This window comes from Hemicordylus capensis, chromosome 1 (genome assembly GCF_027244095.1).
Source record: "Hemicordylus capensis ecotype Gifberg chromosome 1, rHemCap1.1.pri, whole genome shotgun sequence".
Taxonomy (NCBI): Eukaryota; Metazoa; Chordata; class Lepidosauria; order Squamata; family Cordylidae; genus Hemicordylus; species Hemicordylus capensis.
Window position 1 is genome coordinate 435,205,866 of NC_069657.1, and position 19,868 is coordinate 435,225,733.

Consider the following 19,868-nt stretch of genomic DNA (forward strand, 5'->3'; position numbering starts at 1 on the left):
CTTGAGCCCTGGCCTCTTTTCCTCTCTTTAAAGAGACATGAAAAACACCTTGTATGCCCCTGCCCTCTCTCATCTTTCCCCGTAATGGGATTGAACAGCTGCTGCCCTGCACGCTCCTTGAGCGCACACCTTTTTACCTGCGGTGCTGGCGCAGCACCCTCTCTACCCATGGGGGTCAAATGGGACATCCCCACATACCGGGGTAGCGCTGGAGGCAGGGTAGTGCTGGCACGAGCAGGGTCTTCCTCGGAGATCTGACCTTATCTCCCACACCCCCAGGCCTCACAAGTCTCATGAGATCCGGTCAAATGGCAGGGCAGTGGCTGTTTGACCCCGCTGCAGGGAGAGACAAGTGAGGGCAGAAGCGGGTGCCTACATTTTGTGTGTGTGTGTCTCTTTAAAGAGAGGGAAAGAGGCTAGGGCTCGAGGAGCGTCCAGGGCAGCGGTGGTGGCTTGCGATTGGCTCTCCAGCAGCCCTGTTCTACAGGGGATGTTGCCTTAGTGTGCTCTGCCAGGGAGAAAAGCAAGTGCTTGGGAGAAACCTCGGCATGGAGAGAGGCCAGTGCTGGATGTCACCTTCATGGGGAAAGAACAGCGCTCCTTTTCTTTTTCCCCTCTCTCACCAGCAAAACCGCAGATATGTAAACCCCTTAACCACAGCTAATGAGGCTCATTCACTATTTTAAAACTGTGGATATGTGAAACTGCGAGTAATAGAAACGCAGATAAGGTCCTCTTGTATTTAGAAGGCAAGTGTTTCACAGGTCCTCAGATAATAAAGTATTCTCTTGTAAATATGTAATATGAAATATGAAGTGTGTCATTCACTGAATACATGATCTGTACTTTTTCATAGTAGAACATGCAGCTTAATCTTGTGTGAGTTTATCCAGTAGTAAGTCTCACTGAGTTCAGTGGGATTTCCTCCCAGATAAACATGCATAGGTTTACAACCCTAGACTCCTAGTTCAGTGAGTCTTGACTCATAATTCAATGAGACCATTTCGATGGCACCATTTGACCCAAGTTCTCTTTTGCTGGGTACATTACCCCTGCTTACCTCACCTACCTGAGCTTAGGATGGAGATTGGTAAACTTGGGTGTGGGGCATCCTTTTCTGTATCCAGCAAGTCAGACTGGAGTTTCAACAGATATACTTACAGCTGTCTAGTCCTTCCCCAGTGCAGTATTGTATCATTTGCTCTAGGAGGTGGTTAGTTCTATAGCTGTGGTAAAAGGTAAAGTTGTGCCGTTGAGTTGTTGTCAACTTCTGTGGTAGGTACTGTCAAAAAGGTATTGAATATTTCTTATTCTCCAATTACTTTATCTCTTAATATTCTAGAGTGTTAAATGTATGCCGACACTGGGTAGAGCATCACTTCTATGATTTTGAGAGAGATGTAGAACTTTTGCAGCAACTGGAAGAATTCATTGGCAAAGTCAAAGGTATTGGATTACATCAAACATTTATTGTGTGTTTCACCCCCTCTGTAGCCCTTTAACGTTTTATCTTTGTCAGCTGCCTTCTGTGCCCAAAGGTACTCAAGGTGGCATATAGTAAAACCATAGAAAATCAAGGTAAAACAGTGTAATCGTAAAATATTGATCACAGTCCAGACAACAGTGAATAAAATGTTCCCCTCAGTCTGCAGTCCAGTATCCATATTCAAGGTCAATTGGATATCAGCAAAGCTGTTTTGGGAACAGTCTTCACTTAAAATCTGTGATGTATCCATATTTTAGCTCAACACACTCAGTCTCAAAAAAAGATATAGTAGAGCTGAAAAGCTTATGAAAAAGGCAAATAAAATTATCTGGGGAATGGAAAATCTTTCCCACACTAAGTCTAAAGGGGTTGAGAGCTTTTTACTTTAGGAGAGGAAAAACTAAACGAGGACACTATAGAGGTTTATAAAATCATGAATGGCTTGAAGAATGTTTGATATTTTTCAAAATATTAAAAGTAAGAGTCATCCAAGAAATTGATTGGAAATAGTTACTGTACTGACAAGATGAAGCACTTGCAGCACAATTACTGTATGGAATTCACTAGCATATGATGTGATCAGGGCCGTCCTTAGGGCGGGGCAACTGTTGTGATCACCCCGCACCAAACAGCCTGCCCCTGCCCACTGCACTGCTCCCTCAGTCTGCAGACTTCAGGAGCAGCAGCTCTTCCAGGTATTTCCCACCTCGCCGTGGCCACACCATCCAGCAGTGGGACACAGAGCAGGCGACTGTTGTTTTCTCTGCCCACACCGCCTCTGCCCAGCCAGCGGGCGGCCGCTGCTCAGAGGGGAAGCTTGGGCTCTGCGCTTCCCCAGGCCCTCACTTTCTCACGCTCCCCCCCCTTCTCCCTGCTCTGCCACCCGAGAACTCCCCCCCTTCAAATGGGCACTTTTCAAGGAGTCCAACAAGCTCTGCAGAAGCGGGGGGAGGCTCCGCTTCCAACAGGAGGAGAGAAATGTGCTCCCGGGGCTCATTGGTCCAGCCTCCAGCTCCCACCCCCATTATTAGGCGGCTTGCCTGGAAGAGGGCAGAGGCTGGGAAGAGGGGCCAGATTCCGGGGTTCACCTGAGAGGGAATGCAAGCTAAACTCTGCCAAGTCAAAGCCTCCCTTCAGCCCCCGCTCTTCCCTTGGGGTGCTCCCGCCAGGGCAAAGCACTGCCAGCGAAAAAGAGCCTGCAAGGTCCAACGTCCCACGGCAGGTGAAGAGAGTCCTGAGCCCCACTCCCACTTGGATCCCTCCGAGCAAAGACAGGATGCCTGGTGCCTCCTTGGCGGCTGCCAGAACCCCTGGCGCAGGACTGCTGGCTGCCACAGGCCCAAATCTTGTCTGGAGTGCTCCCCAATAACTTGCAGGAACTTCAGGGCAAATCTGGCCAATATGTGAGTGCACACCCTCCATTCCGGAGGGGAAGCAAGCTAAGAGACCCAGATGTAGACAGAGATTGCTCCTTGAGGACCAACCACTCCTCATTTCAGTTTTGTTTTTTGTTATGTTTTGTTTTGTGTTTTTTTGGAGGGGAGACACTTTTTGCAGGGCTGGGGAAGAGAATAGCATGCTTTGGGGACTGAAAACATGGGTGATTAGGTTTGGCGGTGGTTCAGTAAAATGGAGGGATCTGGACCCCTGATCAAGGCCCCCGCCCTCATGTTAAGGAGGCCCCACATGTGCTGCTCCACCCCTAGCCCCACACACCCCTAGGGATAGTCCTGGATATGATGGCCACTAGACTAGTTGAGATGGTTTTAAACAGACATTCATGGAAGATAAGACTATCCAGCACTGCTTAGCCATGAAAGCTAAATAAATCTTAACTTTCTAATCTAGCTACAGGCAGCCATTTATGTATGTTTGTAAACTGCTTTGGGAACTTTTGTTGAAAAGTGGTATATAAATATTTGTTGTATTCCCTAGCATCTGGTGACCAGCAATATAGTGTGTCCATCATGTCCTGTTTGTAGGCTTTATGGGTACATCTTGTAAGTCTCCTGTTGACAGTGCTGAACTAAGTGGACCTATTTTTAAGTAGCAATTACATTCTTTCCCTCCTGTGTTCCTATATGTAAACCAGCTGTTTATTATTGGAACTTGCTAATGGCTAGGTGATTTAAGTATGAATGCTGAAATATATCTATCTTTTCTTGTCCTTCCCAGGTAAAGCTATGAAGAAATGGGTAGAGTCAATCACAAAGATAATCCATAGGAAAAAGCAAGCACAAGCTATTGGACCAAGTCACAATATTACCTTCGAAAGCTTACCACCTCCGATTGAGTGGCATATAAGCAGGGCTGGACAGACTGAATCATTTGACCTTCTCACCTTACATCCAATAGAAATTGCTAGACAGCTCACTCTGCTTGAATCTGAACTTTACAGGTAGCATATTTTCTTCCTGAAAAATATTGTTCTCTTTTATGCTATGATATATGAGCCATTTATTCTTCTGACCTGGTCACTTCTGCTTGCTATACTCACGCTCACGCTCTCTCACATACTTAGTTACATGTTTATACTGTTTTTCCACCCAAACAATACACAAAGTATCGATCCATCTTCTTTATTTATTATTTCTCTGTGTAAACTGCCCAGAGCCATTTTTGGAAGGGCAGTATAGAAATTGAATAAATAAATAATGAAGTGATGAATTCTACTAGATAGTGAGTTTATATTGCATCTTTGTATAAAACGTTATAAAATGTGGTTTGAATGTGTATCAGTGTGTTTGGTATGGTCGTACAAAATAAGGATTCTTCACCTGTTGTGGATTGTCATGCACACTTTTGAAATTAAGTATAGAAAACAGGATTATGCAAATTGTATGTTTTTATTTCAGAATCTTGTATACAACTAAATGGTAGACTGTACTTACTGGAGCTTGAGAGCTGGGTTTTTTTAAGCAGATGCTAGCAGTATTGTGTGGTGCAAAACAGAATCCTAAATGTGAATGCCAGTTGTTTCATTCATTAATAATTCTATAATCATAACACCAAATAAAAGTGGTATTTATTTGAGATAACCTAATTGAGAAAGGTTGCTTAATTGATAAAAGGAGACTTATCCTTTCCTGTTTTACACTGATTTTTATATTAATTTTGTAGAGCCGTGCAGCCATCGGAGCTGGTTGGAAGTGTGTGGACAAAAGAAGATAAAGAAATTAATTCTCCTAACCTTCTCAAAATGATACGGCATACCACTAATCTTACCTTGTGGTTTGAAAAGTAAGTTAACTGAATTCCAAAATTCAGACATCTTCTGCATATTGTATTAATATGGGTCCTGAGATGCAACATAGCAAATTGTTTACAGGTTTCAAAGCAGGAAATGTCTAGGAAGAGATTCTGGCTTATAGTCAGTCAGATCATCTGGAGCCAGACCACTATGTGCTGCTTTTAGATAACTGCCACTTTGCTGTTAGAAGCCATATAAAGGCTTATGTGAGGCCAGTGCCCCTCCATTGAACATTGTATCTTCTCATGATTCACTTATCTAGTCTGTCCTCATTTATTTATTAAAATGTTTGTATCTCACCTTTCCATTTTGTATTTTAATGTTTAAGACAGCTATCATCAGAAAAATTGAATAGCATAAAACTTTATATTTAGTGAAATAAACTACAAAATATCTTTAAAATAGCACCAATAAATATGACAGTTTACTACCATCACCACCACCACCCTCTGTGGACTCTCAAGATAAAAATAAAAGATTATCTCACAACTAGGATATTCAAAGCCTGGATGAATTGGAAGAGCTTCAACTAATGGCAAATGCCACCAGAGACAGGATGGCGTACTTGCCTTGGGCAGAAGCTTTATAGCCTGGAACTACATAGTGGATTGAGATTTTGAGAGCTTCCCTAGACTGTGAGGGGGAAAATAGTAATGAGGTTGGATATCATATTGATTACACTGGACCCCAAAACTCTAGATGACCTCTCCTAATGGTTTCCTATAAATACTAAAATGCATGGGGGACAAATTTGAACCTTGTGTTTCAATCATAAGATAGTGGACAAGGGGACCATTGGCTGATGATTGAACAGGAGTCCCCCTGTTGTCCACCAGTACCACCTTTTGGAACTATTCCTCCAGGAAAGACTAGAACCACCAAAAAATAGTGCCTTCTAGCCCAGTCAGGTGCTCCAAAAGGATACCATGGTTGGTGGTATCAAAAGGCTGCTGATAAAGCCCAGCAGAACCAACAGGGATGCTTTCCCCCAATCCACTTCCTGACATTGTTCATCTACTGCAGCAACCAAAGCAATCTCCATCCCAGAACCAGGACTGGAGCCAGATTGAAATGAATCTAGATAATCCATATCTTCCAGATGCACCTGGATGATCCAGATCCATTTCAATCTGGCCTGAGGCCTGGTTTGGGGATAGAAACAGCTTTGGTAGCTATGGTGAAGTACCATGTCCTGAGGGCAGTTAAATTTTGCTGCAGTTAACCTCAGCAGCAGCAACTTCTGAGGGCAGTTAATCAGGCACGATCAGATCTTTGTTGTTCTTGGTGCAAAAACACAGTAAAATACCCACCATAAGAGGCAATTACCTGTTTGCTTCTCTGTATGAGTTTTATTGTTCTGGGCTGCTTCTTTCTACTGGAAAGTGTGCACAGATCAGTGACTTGTACAGAAACATGGGGTGGGCTTTTGACTTCTACACTTGTAAAAGTAATCTTTCTTCCAATGTGTAAGTGTAATGTCTGGCACTATTTTAATTCAGAAAAGAGGTGGACCTCAGCTGTCAGATGGGGTCAAGGAATCCCTTGATTGTGCGGTGCACTACGAAAAATACTTTTGTTGAGAAGTGATTAAATCTTTGTGTTTTAGGATAATGTTTCTGATCTCTCTTTATTTAACATTTAGATGCATCGTAGAAACTGAAAATCTAGAGGAAAGAGTAATGGTAGTATGTCGGATAATCGAGATCTTGCAAGTCTTTCAAGAACTAAACAACTTTAATGGTGTCCTTGAGGTTGTCAGTGCTATGAATTCTGCACCTATTTACAGACTAGATCACACTTTTGAAGTAAGTCAGATGTAGATCTATGGACTGCAGTGATTTAACTATGGTTATATAATGACTTTATTTGAAAGGAGTGAAATATATATTTGATCTGTTTCTTTTGCAGTGTTCAGTTTGAGTATTGTGAAGTTTGCTAAACACATTTTTCTTAACCCAGATAATTTTGGGTTAAGTTATAGTGTCATTTGCAAAGTGTGCTATGAAGATTTGGCCTCAAGTACAAGAGCACGATCAACTTTGGTGATCCAGGATCATTCCCAGCTTTGGTAATGTACCTGTGCAGTAGCCCAATGGAAGGATTTGATAGCTCCTCTAGGTGCTCTGAAGCTCTGCCCTCTGTATGCAAAGTGTGCTCAGTATCTTGAGCTGCAGAGGTCTTGTAGCTCAGTTCCTCTTCAACCGCCACAGCATGTACCTCATTAGGGTTTGCTCCTCGTCTTCACCTCGGTTCCTGTGAGAATTCAAAGAAATTGGCTTGTATTTCAAGGCTTGGACTCGGACAGTGTTCATCTTGCGGGGGGACTCTTCCATTGTCGGATAACCATGACTAGATTGCTCTGTTTGGAGGACGATCATATCATCTGGACGTGTAAGATCTGCCTCTCTTTTTCTAAACAGACCAGAAAAACTAGAGAATTGTGTTTGAGTGCTGCTTTATATGAAAAAGCATTGTGCCTTCCACAACCCCTGTTGCTGTCAACATCCATGGCTTCAATCTTGCCCAACGATTGACGCTTGAAGTCGATGTTGATGTTGAAACATTCACTCGAGAGAGCCTCCCATATCCAGCACACCAGCTCGAAGTGCTCTAAGGAAGTTTTTAAGAAGCCCCATGATTTCTCCAATAAAGGACATCACAAGCACCATAAGAAGCGGAAACATTATGAGGACTCCTCCTCCTCGTGCTCGGGTTCTGAATATAAGACTTCCTCCTCAACATTGATCACAGAATCAACTACCCCAGCGGAGACCTCAAGTCTTTGGTATTGGAGCATTCAGCACAACGTCTTTCCTATAGCTCTCCACATAAAGGGCACGGGCAATTCTCCGATGCCTTCAAATCCTTTTCAACAACACGAATGGGAAGTCAACCAATCTATTCCAACAATGGGGGACACCCGTGGTAGACCTCTTTGTAACTGCATCCAACAGAAGTGTAAGCAATACTGCTCAAGAGCGGGCCTAGGGAAAAGGTCTCTTGGGGATGCCTTCCAAATGCCATGGAAGGATGGCTTTTTTAACCCATTTCCTCTTTTCCCGCTATTAACCAGTCTTAAACAAAATTTTACAAGAAAAAACAAAATCATTCTCATTCCATTGTGGCCAAGGCCACTGTGTTCACTCTTCTGCCTTGACTCTCCAAGGGAATCTACCACTGCCTCCTTCAGTGCCAAAATATATTGTCTCAAACGAACGGCCATGTCGTCCACCACAATCTTCAGACTTTGAATCTGATGGTGTGGTAATTATATTACTAAACAACATTTTACTAAATGAAAGAAAAACATTCACTAGGTGCAATCACTCTTGCAAATGGAAAATATCCTCCCAGTATGCAAAAAACAAACTTTGACCCTTTCTGGGTCTCCTTAACACAAGTCTTGCTTTTATCTTACCTCCCTTAAACAGTTGGGACTTTCTAACTCTTCTATTCAAGTCCTACATGGTGGCTCTTTCAGCTACTCACCCAGGTTGAGACACTAAAACACTCTTCTCCCACCCTGACTCAAAGAGGTATTAACTTTTTTTTCCCCAGTGAGAAAACATCATCATCATTATCATCATCATCATCATCATCAACATCATCATCATCATCATTATTGATTCGATTTCTATACCACCTTTCCAAAAATGGCTCAGGGCGGTTTACACAGAAAAATAATAAATAAATAAAATGGATCCCTGTCCCCAAAGGGTTCACAATCTAAAAAGAAACACAAGATAGACCCCAGCAACAGTCACTGGAGGTACTGTGCTGGGGGTGGATAGGGCGAGTTACTCTCCCCCACTAAAAAAAGAGAAGCACCACGTTAGAACCATGGAGCCTTTCTTTATACTTCCTTCTTGTACGGAGACACCATTTGAACCACTTGCCTCTGCCCGGTTGAAATTGTTAACCCTAAACATGGCCTTTTTGGTAACTATAACAACTGCAAGGAAGGTCAGTGAATTGACTGCATTAAGGTTAGACCCCACCCCACCCCATACTAAAGACTCACCCCTCTTTTATGCCTAAAATAATTTGGCTTCCATATCAACTAAAACATCATCCTCCCTGCGTTACAAACCTCAACCTTCCTTGCAAGGTGGGGAGGAGGGATTGCAGATCGGTGTGACTCCATGGCAATCTCTTGTCCCCACCTCAAAACTCACATGGTGTGCCTTTGAAATGCCATCCAGCAAAGATGAACCCCAATCCTCTTTGCAGGTTTTGAGCTGTGGAGGGCAGCTGGAGATTGTCTCTCTCTCTCTGTCTTTGAGTAGCACCTTGAAAGCACTGCGTGACTACAGTGACAATCTTCTTTCTCCCCACATGCCTGCTGGCTCAAGGCTTACCAAAGGGAGGAGGAAGGCTCACCACGGCCAGCAAATTTGTGGAACTCTGATGGTGGTGGGGGAAACCCCAATGTGGCAGGCGTATGTGATGCATATACACGTATCTATCTACATGCAGGTTTCGTGCATCATCTTATATAAAATTACTCTCCATATAGGAAACGCATAACATTTGACATGACCCATCTTTGTAAATAAAAACTGTGAGTGAGAGCTAGAAAGGTGTTTTGTGAAAGGGGGAAAATGACAAAACCTAATAATGTGATATTTCTGCTGTTTGGTTTCTTTTATACACAGTTTTTCAGGAAAATGTTAAAACTGTACAGCAAAAGTTATGAGAGATGGTTCCCGGTCCAAAGAGGGCTCACAATATGAAAACCTTGTGTTAGATGGCTTAAAAAGTATGCATCACAATGATGATTCGGCCAGCTGAATGGATTAACAAGGAGTCTTTAAAGAGCTTATTATTTCCATGACTCTTTCCAGACTTAAATTGTACTTTTTAAGATGACAACTAGGTCACTGCTATGCACAACTTTAAATCCATCAACTCTACACAGAAATGGTATTTTTGAACCTAGACCTAAACATGTTGAATCAGAAGTAGTCTCCACTAAGTTTGTAAAGACTTAGTTTTGAGTAGGTATATATAGGATTACTGTGTTAAATATTATTGCCTCCACTCATTTTTTCATCAAGAATAAAGCCTATTAGGTGACTTTCTAAACCAAATCGGGGCACAGCTAGTGCTAACTGATGTAGTTTGCTAGTGGAGCAAAACTTATCTCTTGTTTCCTTGTTACTTCAGCAAATCCCAAGCCGTCAGAAAAAGATTTTAGAAGAAGCTCACGAACTGAGCGAGGATCACCATAAGAAATACTTGGCAAAACTCAGGTCTATTAATCCTCCATGTGTGCCTTTCTTTGGTAAGAAGCTTTTATTCTCAATGAAAACATTCATAGACATTGTTTTAAAGAGCTAAGCTGTGGAATCAGTTAAAATATAAAAGTAAAGTTTCTTAAATGCAGTTCAGCTATTGGCTAAAATAACCAGGAGCATCAAAATGGCAACCTAACTTGAAAACCCCTTTCCCTTTTCAGGCACGTATTTTCCCTTTTCAGGCAACGCTTTTCAGGCACGTATTGCCTGAGCATAGATCTTCAAATGCGTTCTATGTAATAATCTGTTGGATTTGAGTTGAGTCTTTCTCCACTTGGGCTCTAGTTGTCCACCTCACCACTTCAGCCCTCGTAGTTCTTCCGTATACCGAGGTGCCAGTTTCGAAGTGGTTCAGAGAGGATGCTTAGGAGCAATTGTGTCCACTGCCCTGGTCAGCTGATTATTCCAATTCTCCACCAGAGCGTCAACAGGGTCACCAGCAGAGCCAACACTAAACCCCTCCAAAGCTTCTAGGAATCCTGTTGGAGTCAGTAACCTTCTTGGGCAGACCGTCCTAATGGGCCCTCTGCCCCTGAGGAGGTGGGACGTGGTCGTGAGTCCAACCTTAACCAGATGGTGGTCCATCCATGACAATGGGGAAATAACAGGAGTCCTCACCCATGGAGCACCACCCTGTTCAGAGTGAAAGACCAGATCAAGCATGTGACCAACAATATGCGTCGGTCCTTTGACCACCTGGGATAGGCCCATAGTTGCCATGGCCACTATGAACTCCTGAGCCGCCCTGGACAAATTGGCCCCCAAATGAACACTGAAGTCCTTCAGTACCACAAGCCTGGAAGACTCCAATGCCAAGCCAGAGACTAAGGCTGTCAGCTCAGTTAGGGACTCCATCTGGCAGCAGGGCAATCGGTACACCAACAGAAGTCCCAGTCTATCCCTGGTCCCCAAACCTAGGTACACACATTCAATATGGTCAAACAGGGATCCTGGTCAGGGAGATATTGTTCTTATAGACCACAGCCACTCCATCTCTCCACCCACATCTCCTCACCTGCTCCTCAACACAGTACCCTGGAGGATGAAGCCAGGACTAGACCGGGCCACCAGCCTCGCCCAACTAAGTCTCCGTAACACATACCAGATCGGCCCCTTCATCCAGAATCAGATCATGGATGATTTCAGGTTTATTCTGGACTAACCTAGCATTACAAAGGAGCAAGATGAGGCTCTGTGGGTGGTTGGCATTGCTTTCCAAGGTCAAAGAGCTGGCAAGACAGCCAGAAGGGGAAACAGGAATTAAATTTCTGATTTCCCTTCCCCTGTAACGGCCTGCTGACCTGTCAATGTTACTTCTTCTATTACCCATCACCACTGGAATAGCTGCCCCCTAATTAGTGGATACACCCCCTGTCTCCCTGTCTCCAGACAGACCCAGACACATTAAAACTCAACTCACCCAAGATTTCAAAAAGAATCCCAATTATAATACCCACCATCGTTTACATACCCATGAGGGACCTTGAGCCAAACAGCCTGGCCCTCACCTTCGTTATTCCCCGAAGTGGCTCCCCCAAAGGAGTGGCAGGCAGTGTTCCTATAAAGGCCCAAAGCTGGGAAGGTGACCCCAGGAACTGCTGAGTCACTCAGGAGCTGGTCCCAGTCCCATACACACTCCCCACAGGTGTTACACAGAGGCAGCAGCCCCACAGGGGAAGCAGGAGCAAGCAGGCAATAAGCGTTATAAGTGGATAGGGATATTCAAACCGGCTCAATGGTTTGTTGGCTTGCTGTCGAGCCGAACCCCCATCCCCACCCCGGTTTGGCTCGACATGGAGCCAAACACCCCTGGCAGTCCAGGGAGGTTCGTGAGCCTTTTGTAAAAAAAATATTTTTTTAATTCTTTTAACCTTAAACCCCCTCTGGGGGGTTGCCGAAGACGGTGGGGGATCTGTGGAGGTTCCCCCTCCCCCCACAGGCCTTAATAATCACCACTGTGGCCCATTCTATAGCTCTTTTCGGCCCGCTCGGGCCTCTGTAGCGCGTCATGGCGGCCATTGCCACCGCGCTCCGCTATGGAGGCCCGTATGAGCTGAAAAGGGCTATAGAACTCACCGCAGAGATGATTATTAAGGCCTGCGGGGGGAGGGGGAACCTCCGCGCCCCCGCCGCCTTCGGCAACCCCCCAGAAAGGGGGTTTAAGGTTAAAAATATTTTTTTAAAAAAACAAAAGGCTCACGAACCACACACCCCCATGAGCCGAACCTGATGGGGAGGTATGAGGCGGTGCCGGACCAAACTGGCCATTGCTGCCACACTGCGCTACAGAGGCCCGAATGGGCCAGAAAGGGCTATAGAACCAGCTGCGGAGATGATTATTAAGGCCTATGGGGGGAGAGGGAACCTCCATGGACCCCCCTGCCGCCTTCGGCAACCTGCTGGAAGGGGGGTTTAAGATTAAAATAACAAAAACAAAAAGGCTTGCGAACCGCCCCCCCCCCCAACTGAGCCGAACCGGCGAGGGGGTTTGTGGGCGTGGTGTATCGAACTGGCCCAGTTGGGTTTGAAGCTGGTCCGGCCTCGAACTGAACCAGGCCAGCCGGTTCCGTGCACACCCCTATAAGTGGATTAAGATCAAGTGTTCTTGTGTTACAGTGAGGGAAATAAGTATTTGATCCCCTGCTGATTTTGTCCGTTTGCCCTCTGACACAGAAATGAACAGGCTATAATTGGAATGGTAGGTTTATTGTATCTGTGAGAGACAGAATAACAACAAACAAACCCTCAAAAGCCCAGTGCCCAAAAGTCAGTGATGGATTTGCATTGTAGTGAGGGAAATAAGTATTCGATCCCTTCACAAAAGATGTCTTAGTACTTGGTGGCAAAACCCTTGCTGGCAATCACAGAGGTCAGACGTTTCTTGTAGTTGGCCACCAGGTTTGCACACAACCCAGGAGGGATGTTGTCCCACTCCTCTTTGCAGATCCTCTCCAAGTCAGAAAGGTTTCGAGGCTGATGTTTGGCAACCTGAACCTTTAGCTCCCTCCACAGATTTTCTATGGGATTAAGGTCTGGAGACTGGCTGGGCCACTCCAGGACCTTCATGTGCTTCTTCTTGAGCCACTCCTTTGTTGCCTTGGCTGTGTGTTTTGGGTCATTGTCATGCTGGAATACCCATCCACGACCCATTCTCAATGCCCTGGCTGAGGGAAGGAGGTGCTCACCCAAGATCTGACAGTACATGGTCCCGTCCATCGTCCCTTCAATGCGGTGAAGGTGTCCTGTCCCCTTAGCAGAAAAACACCCCCAAAGCATAATGTGTCCACCTCCATGTTTGACGGTGGGGATGGTGTTCTTGGGCTCATAGGCAGCATTCCTCCTCCTCCACACACGGCGAGTTGAGTTGATGCCAAAGAGCTCGATTTTGGTCTCATCTGACCACAACACTTTCGTCCAGTTCTCCTCTGGATCATTCAGATGTGCATTGGCAAACTGCAGACGGGCCTGTACATGTGCTGCCTTGAGCAGGGGGACCTTTCGGGCACTGCAAGATTTCAGTCCTTCACGGCGTAGTGTGTTACCAATTGTTTTCTTGGTGACTATGGTTCCAGCTGCCCTGAGATCATTGACAAGTTCCCCCCGTGTAGTTCTGGGCTGCTTTGTCACCGTTCTCATGATCATTGCAACTCCACGAGGTGAGATCTTGCATGGAGCCCCAGACCGAGGGAGATTGACAGTTGTTTTGTGTTTCTTCCATTTGCGAGTTATCGTGCCAACTGTAGTCACCTTCTCACCAAGCTGCTTGGCGATAGTCTTGTAGCCCAGTCCAACCTTGTGCAGGTCTACAACCTTGTCCCTGACATCCTTCGACAGCTCTTTGGTCTTGGGCATGGTGGTGAGTTTGGAAGCTGAGTGATTGCTTGCTTCTATGGACAGGTGTCTTTTATACAGGTACTGTAACAAGCTGGGATTAGGAGCACTCCCTTACAGAGGGTGTTCCTCATCTCAGCTCGTTACCTGCATATAGTGAAAAGACACCTGGGAGCCTGAAATCTTGCTGGTTGATGGGGATCGAATACTTATTTCCCTCACTACAATGCAAATCCATCGCTGACTTTTGGGCACTGGGCTTTTGAGGGTTTGTTTGTTGTTATTCTGTCTCTCACAGCTACAATCAACCTACCATTCCAATTATAGCCTGGTCATTTCTGTGTCAGAGGGCAAACTGACAAAATCAGCAGGGGATCAAATACTTATTTCCCTCAGTGTATGTTCTTAAGCACTATTTGGAGCACACACGCATCTCAATCCTTTTGCTTTCTCAGGGTCAGCTAGAGCCACAATATATGCTTCAAAGTGTTCCATGTTTAGGCAAATTTTGTATGCACATCCAACAACTGAATATACTTCAGATATATGAAATATGGTAAAAGTGGATTCTTCAATACAGAACAGGGAAAATCTCTACCTGGTAGAGATTATAAATGCTTCTCTGAGGGAGGGCAGGATGCCGCGTTGTCTTAAAGAGGCAATCATTAGACTGCTTCTGAAGAAGCCTGCCTTGGATCCCTCAGACTTAAGCAATTACAGGCCTGTCTCCAGCCTTCCAAGGCTGGGCAAGGTGATTGAAAGTGGTGGCCTCCCAACTCCAGGCGGTCTTGGAGGAAACTGATCATCTAGACCCATTTCAAACTTGCTTTTGGGTGGGCTATGGGGTGGAGACTGCCTTAGTTGTCTTAGACTGATGGATGATCTCCATTTGAGAATTGACAGAGGTGTGACTCTGTTGGTCCTTTTGGATCTCTCAGCAGCTTTTGATACTATTGACAGTAGTATCCTTCTGGAACATTTGAGGGGATTGGGGGTGAGAGGCACTGCTTTGCAGTGGTTCCACTCCTACCTTACAGGCAGATTCCAAATGGTGTCTCTTGGAGACTGTTGTTCTTCAAAATGAGGAATAACAAAATGAGGCTGAATCCAGATAAGACGGAGGTACTTATCATGCGGGGTCGGAACTCAGGAGATGATTTTGATCTGCCAGTTCTGGATGGGGTCACGCTCTCCCAGAAGGAACAGGTACGCAGTCTGGGGGTGCTTCTGGATCCAAACCTCACCCTGGTGTCCCAGGCTGAGGTGGTGGCCAGAGGTGCTTTTTATCAGCTTCTGCTGATTCGCCAGCTGCATCCATTTCTTGAGATGAACAACCTCAAAACAGTGTTGCATCTGCTAGTAACCTCGACTGGATTACTGCAATGTGCTCTATGTGGGGCTGCCTTTGTACATAGTCCAGAAACTGCAGTTGATTCAGAACGTAGTGGCCAGGTTGGTCTCTGGGTCATCTCAGAGTGACCATATTACTCCTGTCTTGAAGGAATTGCACCAGCTGCCGATACGTTTCTGGGCAAAATACAAGGTGCTGGTCATTAACTATAAAACCCTAAACAGCTTAGGCCCTGGGTATTTAAGAGAACATCTTCTTCGCCATGAGTCCCACTGCCTGTTAAGATAATCTGGAGAGGTTCATCTGCAGTTGCCGCCAACTCGTTTGGCGGCTACTCAGGAATGGGCCTTCTCCATTGCAGCTCCTGGACTTTGGAATGCGCTCCCTATTGAAATAAGAGTCTCCCCATCTCTGGCAACTTTTTAAAAGGCACTGAAGACACATTTATTCACCCAGGCTTTTAATTAGATTTATAGTTTTAATATTTTTAATATTGGGTTTTAAATGTTTTCAATGTGTTAAATGATTTTAATTAATTGATTTGATATTTTAAATGATTTTAATTGTAAACCACGCAGAGACGCAAGTTTTGGATGGTACAGAAATATTTTAAATAATAAATAATAATACTGTTATTAGCCTACCTGCCCTTACATTTCTGTTTGTAGCCTAAAAGGATCAATTCTCTAAAACCTTTTTGCCAGGTTATAAGAAAGTGAACAGATAAGCAGGTATCTACAAATCTATACTATATTCTCATTATAAATTGTCGACATGTATATTTAACATTTCCCAAAATATTTGTAGCTCAAATCTTAGCTCCATTTTTCTATTGAAACACCTAAATGGGTTTTATGTTCAATTTTGCATGTTACTTCTAGGAATTTATTTAACAAACATCTTGAAAACGGAAGAAGGCAATCCTGAATTTCTGAAACGACACGGGAAAGAGCTTATCAATTTCAGCAAGCGGAGGAAAGTGGCTGAGATAACGGGGGAGATCCAACAGTACCAGAACCAGCCATACTGCCTAAGAGTAGAATCTGACATCAGGGTAAGTAAGACTTGTGTTTACTCTTTCTGGATCAACTTCCTTGTTGGAAGCAATGTGGAAATGCATAGGAACATAGGAAGCTGCCATATACTGAGTCAGACCATTGGTCTGTCTAGCTCAGTATTGTCTTCACAGACTGGCAACGGCTTCTCCAAGGTTGCAGGCAGGAATCTCTCTCAGCCCTATCTTGGAGAAGCCAGGGAGGGAACGAAGCCTTCTGCTCTTCCCAGAGCAGCTCCGTCCCCTGAGGGGAATATCTTACAGGGCTCACACTTCTAGTCTCCCTTTCAAATGCAACCAGGGAGGGCTTCGCTAAGGGGACAAGTCATGCATGAAAGTAAAGCATCTTTGCTGACTACCATGGAGTGCTGATTTTGTGGTCTTGCCCTCTGAGTTTATTTTTAGAAGAGTCTTGGGTTGTCTAAATTGCACTTTCATGATTGTGGTTCTCCTATAGTGTTTTTATTCCTAATCAACTTCTTCAGGATTTATTTCCTCGTCAAATATGAAATTGTTTTTATTTGGTTTTGCTCTTCTTAACAAATCTGTCATCCACAATATTCTGTATTTATATATTTTTTATTTAACACATTTGTATACCAAAATGCAAGTCTCTATACATATTGTGATTTATATACCACCTTTCTATACAAAGCAAACGGAAACATAGCTTTAAAAACAAAGATTAACTAACAATCAAAACAGTTAGTAGCAGAAATATAAAAAGGCAGCTGAAACAGACCTGACTTCACAGAGCACAAGCAAGCAATAAAGGGGCAGTGTTTGGCCCTGAGTGTCATCTCATGGGTCATTATAGTCTGTTCCTTTTTTATTGTAAAATGCTGATTATTGTCCTGAAAGGAAAATCTGCCATTGCTTATGTTATTTTTTAGAACAGACAAGTATGCTCTTGTTTGAGATGATGCATCTTGAGCAAACTGCATGTAGCACATGTTAGGAAACATTGTCTTGGATCACAAAGTTTTTCTGGGAGTCGACAGACAGTTGCCTTGTTGCTCAAGTGTCTATCCCATTGCCTTCAAGATTTGCTTGTTGTGCACTAATCTTCTTGAATGTTTTGGATTTCAGAGGTTTTTTGAAAATCTGAATCCAATGATAAATGGCATGGAAAAGGAATGTGCAGACTATCTGTTCAACAAATCCCTAGAAATAGAGCCACGCAACGTCAAGCCACCCCCAAGATTTGTGAGTATTCATGACTTCATTCTTGATAGATGTTTCCTATCAGTTACAGTTGCTCTCTTTTGGATTTATTTGTGGTATTGTATACAAGTCATTTTTAAAGAAAGCAGTGGAAAGTAACCATATAGTAAAAATGTTCAAATTTAAATCTGTTCATCTGAATATTGGTTTGCATTGTCTTTGCAGCCAAAAAAATACAGCTATCCTCTCAAGTCCCCTGGTGTTCGTCCTTCCAACCCAAGGCCAGGCACTATGAGGCACCCTACACCTCTGCAACAAGAGCCTAGAAAAATCAGTTACAGTCGTGTCCCTGAGAGTGAAACAGAAAGCGCAGCTTCAGCACCGAACTCTCCACGAACACCACTCACCCCACCTCCTCAATCCTCCACTTCCAGCACTACAGATGTCTGCAGTGTGTTTGATTCTGATCCCTCAAGCCCCTTTCATTCAAGTAGGTGCTATAGCTTGGAGTTCATTCTTGATTTAAAAGCTTTTGCTTCTATCATGTTTTGAATGGCTTTTGATGGTGGTGTCATATGCCAAAAGCACAGTGATGAGTTGGCACTTGTATCTGTGAGAACAGAATCTACTTGCTGATTAAATTTGATTCAGTTCAAAGTTGCTTTTGGGGGGAAACACTTAATCAAAATATAGATTTTGTTCTTGTATGTATAGTATTTAAGTGCATGAGTCTGTTGGTTGACTGGACAGTTAGCAACAAGGATGATTCCATCTCTTTCATTGTCACTTTGTCAAAACAGGCACCATAAAAATGAGACAAAATTATAATGTTTATGAATAGCCAAGTTTACATACGGCTTCCTTTACAGACTTCATCCTTCCCCTAATGGTTGCATCTTCCCTTCTTTTGCATTAGTGGCCAGCTTTTCCCCTTGCAGGATAAGAGTTGAGTAATTTCATTTGCAGACAGTGTCTACATAAGGACATACACACATGGACAAATTTGTTGGTACGCTTACAGCTCATTGAAAAAGTGTTTTATGCCTCCTGAAAAGCAATTAAATGGAAAGCAATTGTCCCATGTATACCTGCATGCCTTTGATATGTCATCGAGTAAAGCAAAGCAAGTGTGAAAAGAAATAACGTATTGCTTATTCTACAAAGATATTTTAAAGTGGCCTGGACACATTTGTTGGTACCGTAGAAAGATCATAAACAATTGGATTAGAGTGATTTTTCAAATTGGCTGTTTTTTAAAATTGGTATCACACGTCTCCAATCGTGCAGTCAGTCATTCAGCCTATTGAAATGGAGAAAAGTAGTCACTCTGCTGTTTGGTATCATTGTGTATCCCACAATGAACATGGACCAGAGAAAGCAAAGGAGAGAGTTGTCTGAGGAGATCAGAAAGAAAATTATAGACAAGCATGTTAAACGGAAAGGCTGTAAGACCATCTCCAAGCAGTTTGATGTTCCTGTGACAACAGTTGCAAATATTATTAAGAAGTTCAAGGTCCATGGGACTATAGTCAACCTCCCTGGACGTGGCCGCAAGAGGAAAATCGACCCCAGAATGGGCAGAAGGATAGTGAGAATGGTAGACAAAAAGCCAAGGACAACTTCCAAAGAGATACAAGCTGAACTCCAAGGTCAAGGTCCATCAGTGTCTTATCGCTTTTTGAGTGACACTGGGATCAATGGAAGAAGACCCAGGAGGACTCCACTGTTGAAAGAAAAACATTAAAAAGCCAGACTGGAATTTGCTAAAATGTATCTTGACAAGCCACAATGTTTCTGGGAGAATGTCCTTTGGACAGATGAGACAAAACTGGAGCTTTTTGGCAAGTCACATCAGCTCTATGTCCACAGATGAAAAAATGAAGCTTTCAACACCATACCTACTGTGAAACCTGGAGGGAGCTCAGTTATGTTTTGGGGCTGCTTTGCTGCATCTGGCACAGTGCCTTGAATCTGTGCAGGGAACAATGAAATCTCAAGACTATCAAGACATTCTGGAGCAAAACGTACTGCCCAGTGTCAGAAAGCTCTGTCAGTCTCAGGTCATGGATCCTCCGACAGGATAATGACCCAAAACACACAGCTCAAAGCACCCAAGAATGGCTGAGGACAAAACATTGAACTGTTCTGAAGTGGCCTTCTATGAGCCCTGATTTGAATCCTATTGAACATCTATGGAAAGAACTGAAACATGCAGTCTGGAGAAAGGCACCCTTCAAACCTGACACAGTTGGAGCAGTTTGCTCAGGAAGAGTGGGCCAAACTACCTGTTGACAGGTGCAGAAGTCTCATTAAGCGCTGCAGGAATATTTTGTTTGCAGTGATTGCCTCTAAAGGTTGTGCAACAAAATATTAGGTTAAGAGTCCCATCATTTTTGTCTATACCATTTTCATTTGTGTGTTATTTGAAATATTCT

General features: G+C 43.9%; 1 protein-coding gene across 1 annotated transcript in view; it reads left to right on the top strand.

Moving 5' to 3' along the window:
* Positions 1–19,868, top strand: part of SOS1 (SOS Ras/Rac guanine nucleotide exchange factor 1) — a 99,721-nt gene that overhangs the window by 68,667 nt on the left and 11,186 nt on the right. The window contains exons 13-20 of the mRNA XM_053242998.1: positions 1,343–1,446; positions 3,662–3,884; positions 4,607–4,726; positions 6,379–6,541; positions 9,903–10,020; positions 16,097–16,269; positions 17,359–17,475; positions 17,659–17,923. Coding sequence (XP_053098973.1) covers positions 1,343–1,446; positions 3,662–3,884; positions 4,607–4,726; positions 6,379–6,541; positions 9,903–10,020; positions 16,097–16,269; positions 17,359–17,475; positions 17,659–17,923 — 1,283 coding nt within the window. The remainder of the gene's footprint in view (positions 1–1,342; positions 1,447–3,661; positions 3,885–4,606; positions 4,727–6,378; positions 6,542–9,902; positions 10,021–16,096; positions 16,270–17,358; positions 17,476–17,658; positions 17,924–19,868) is intronic.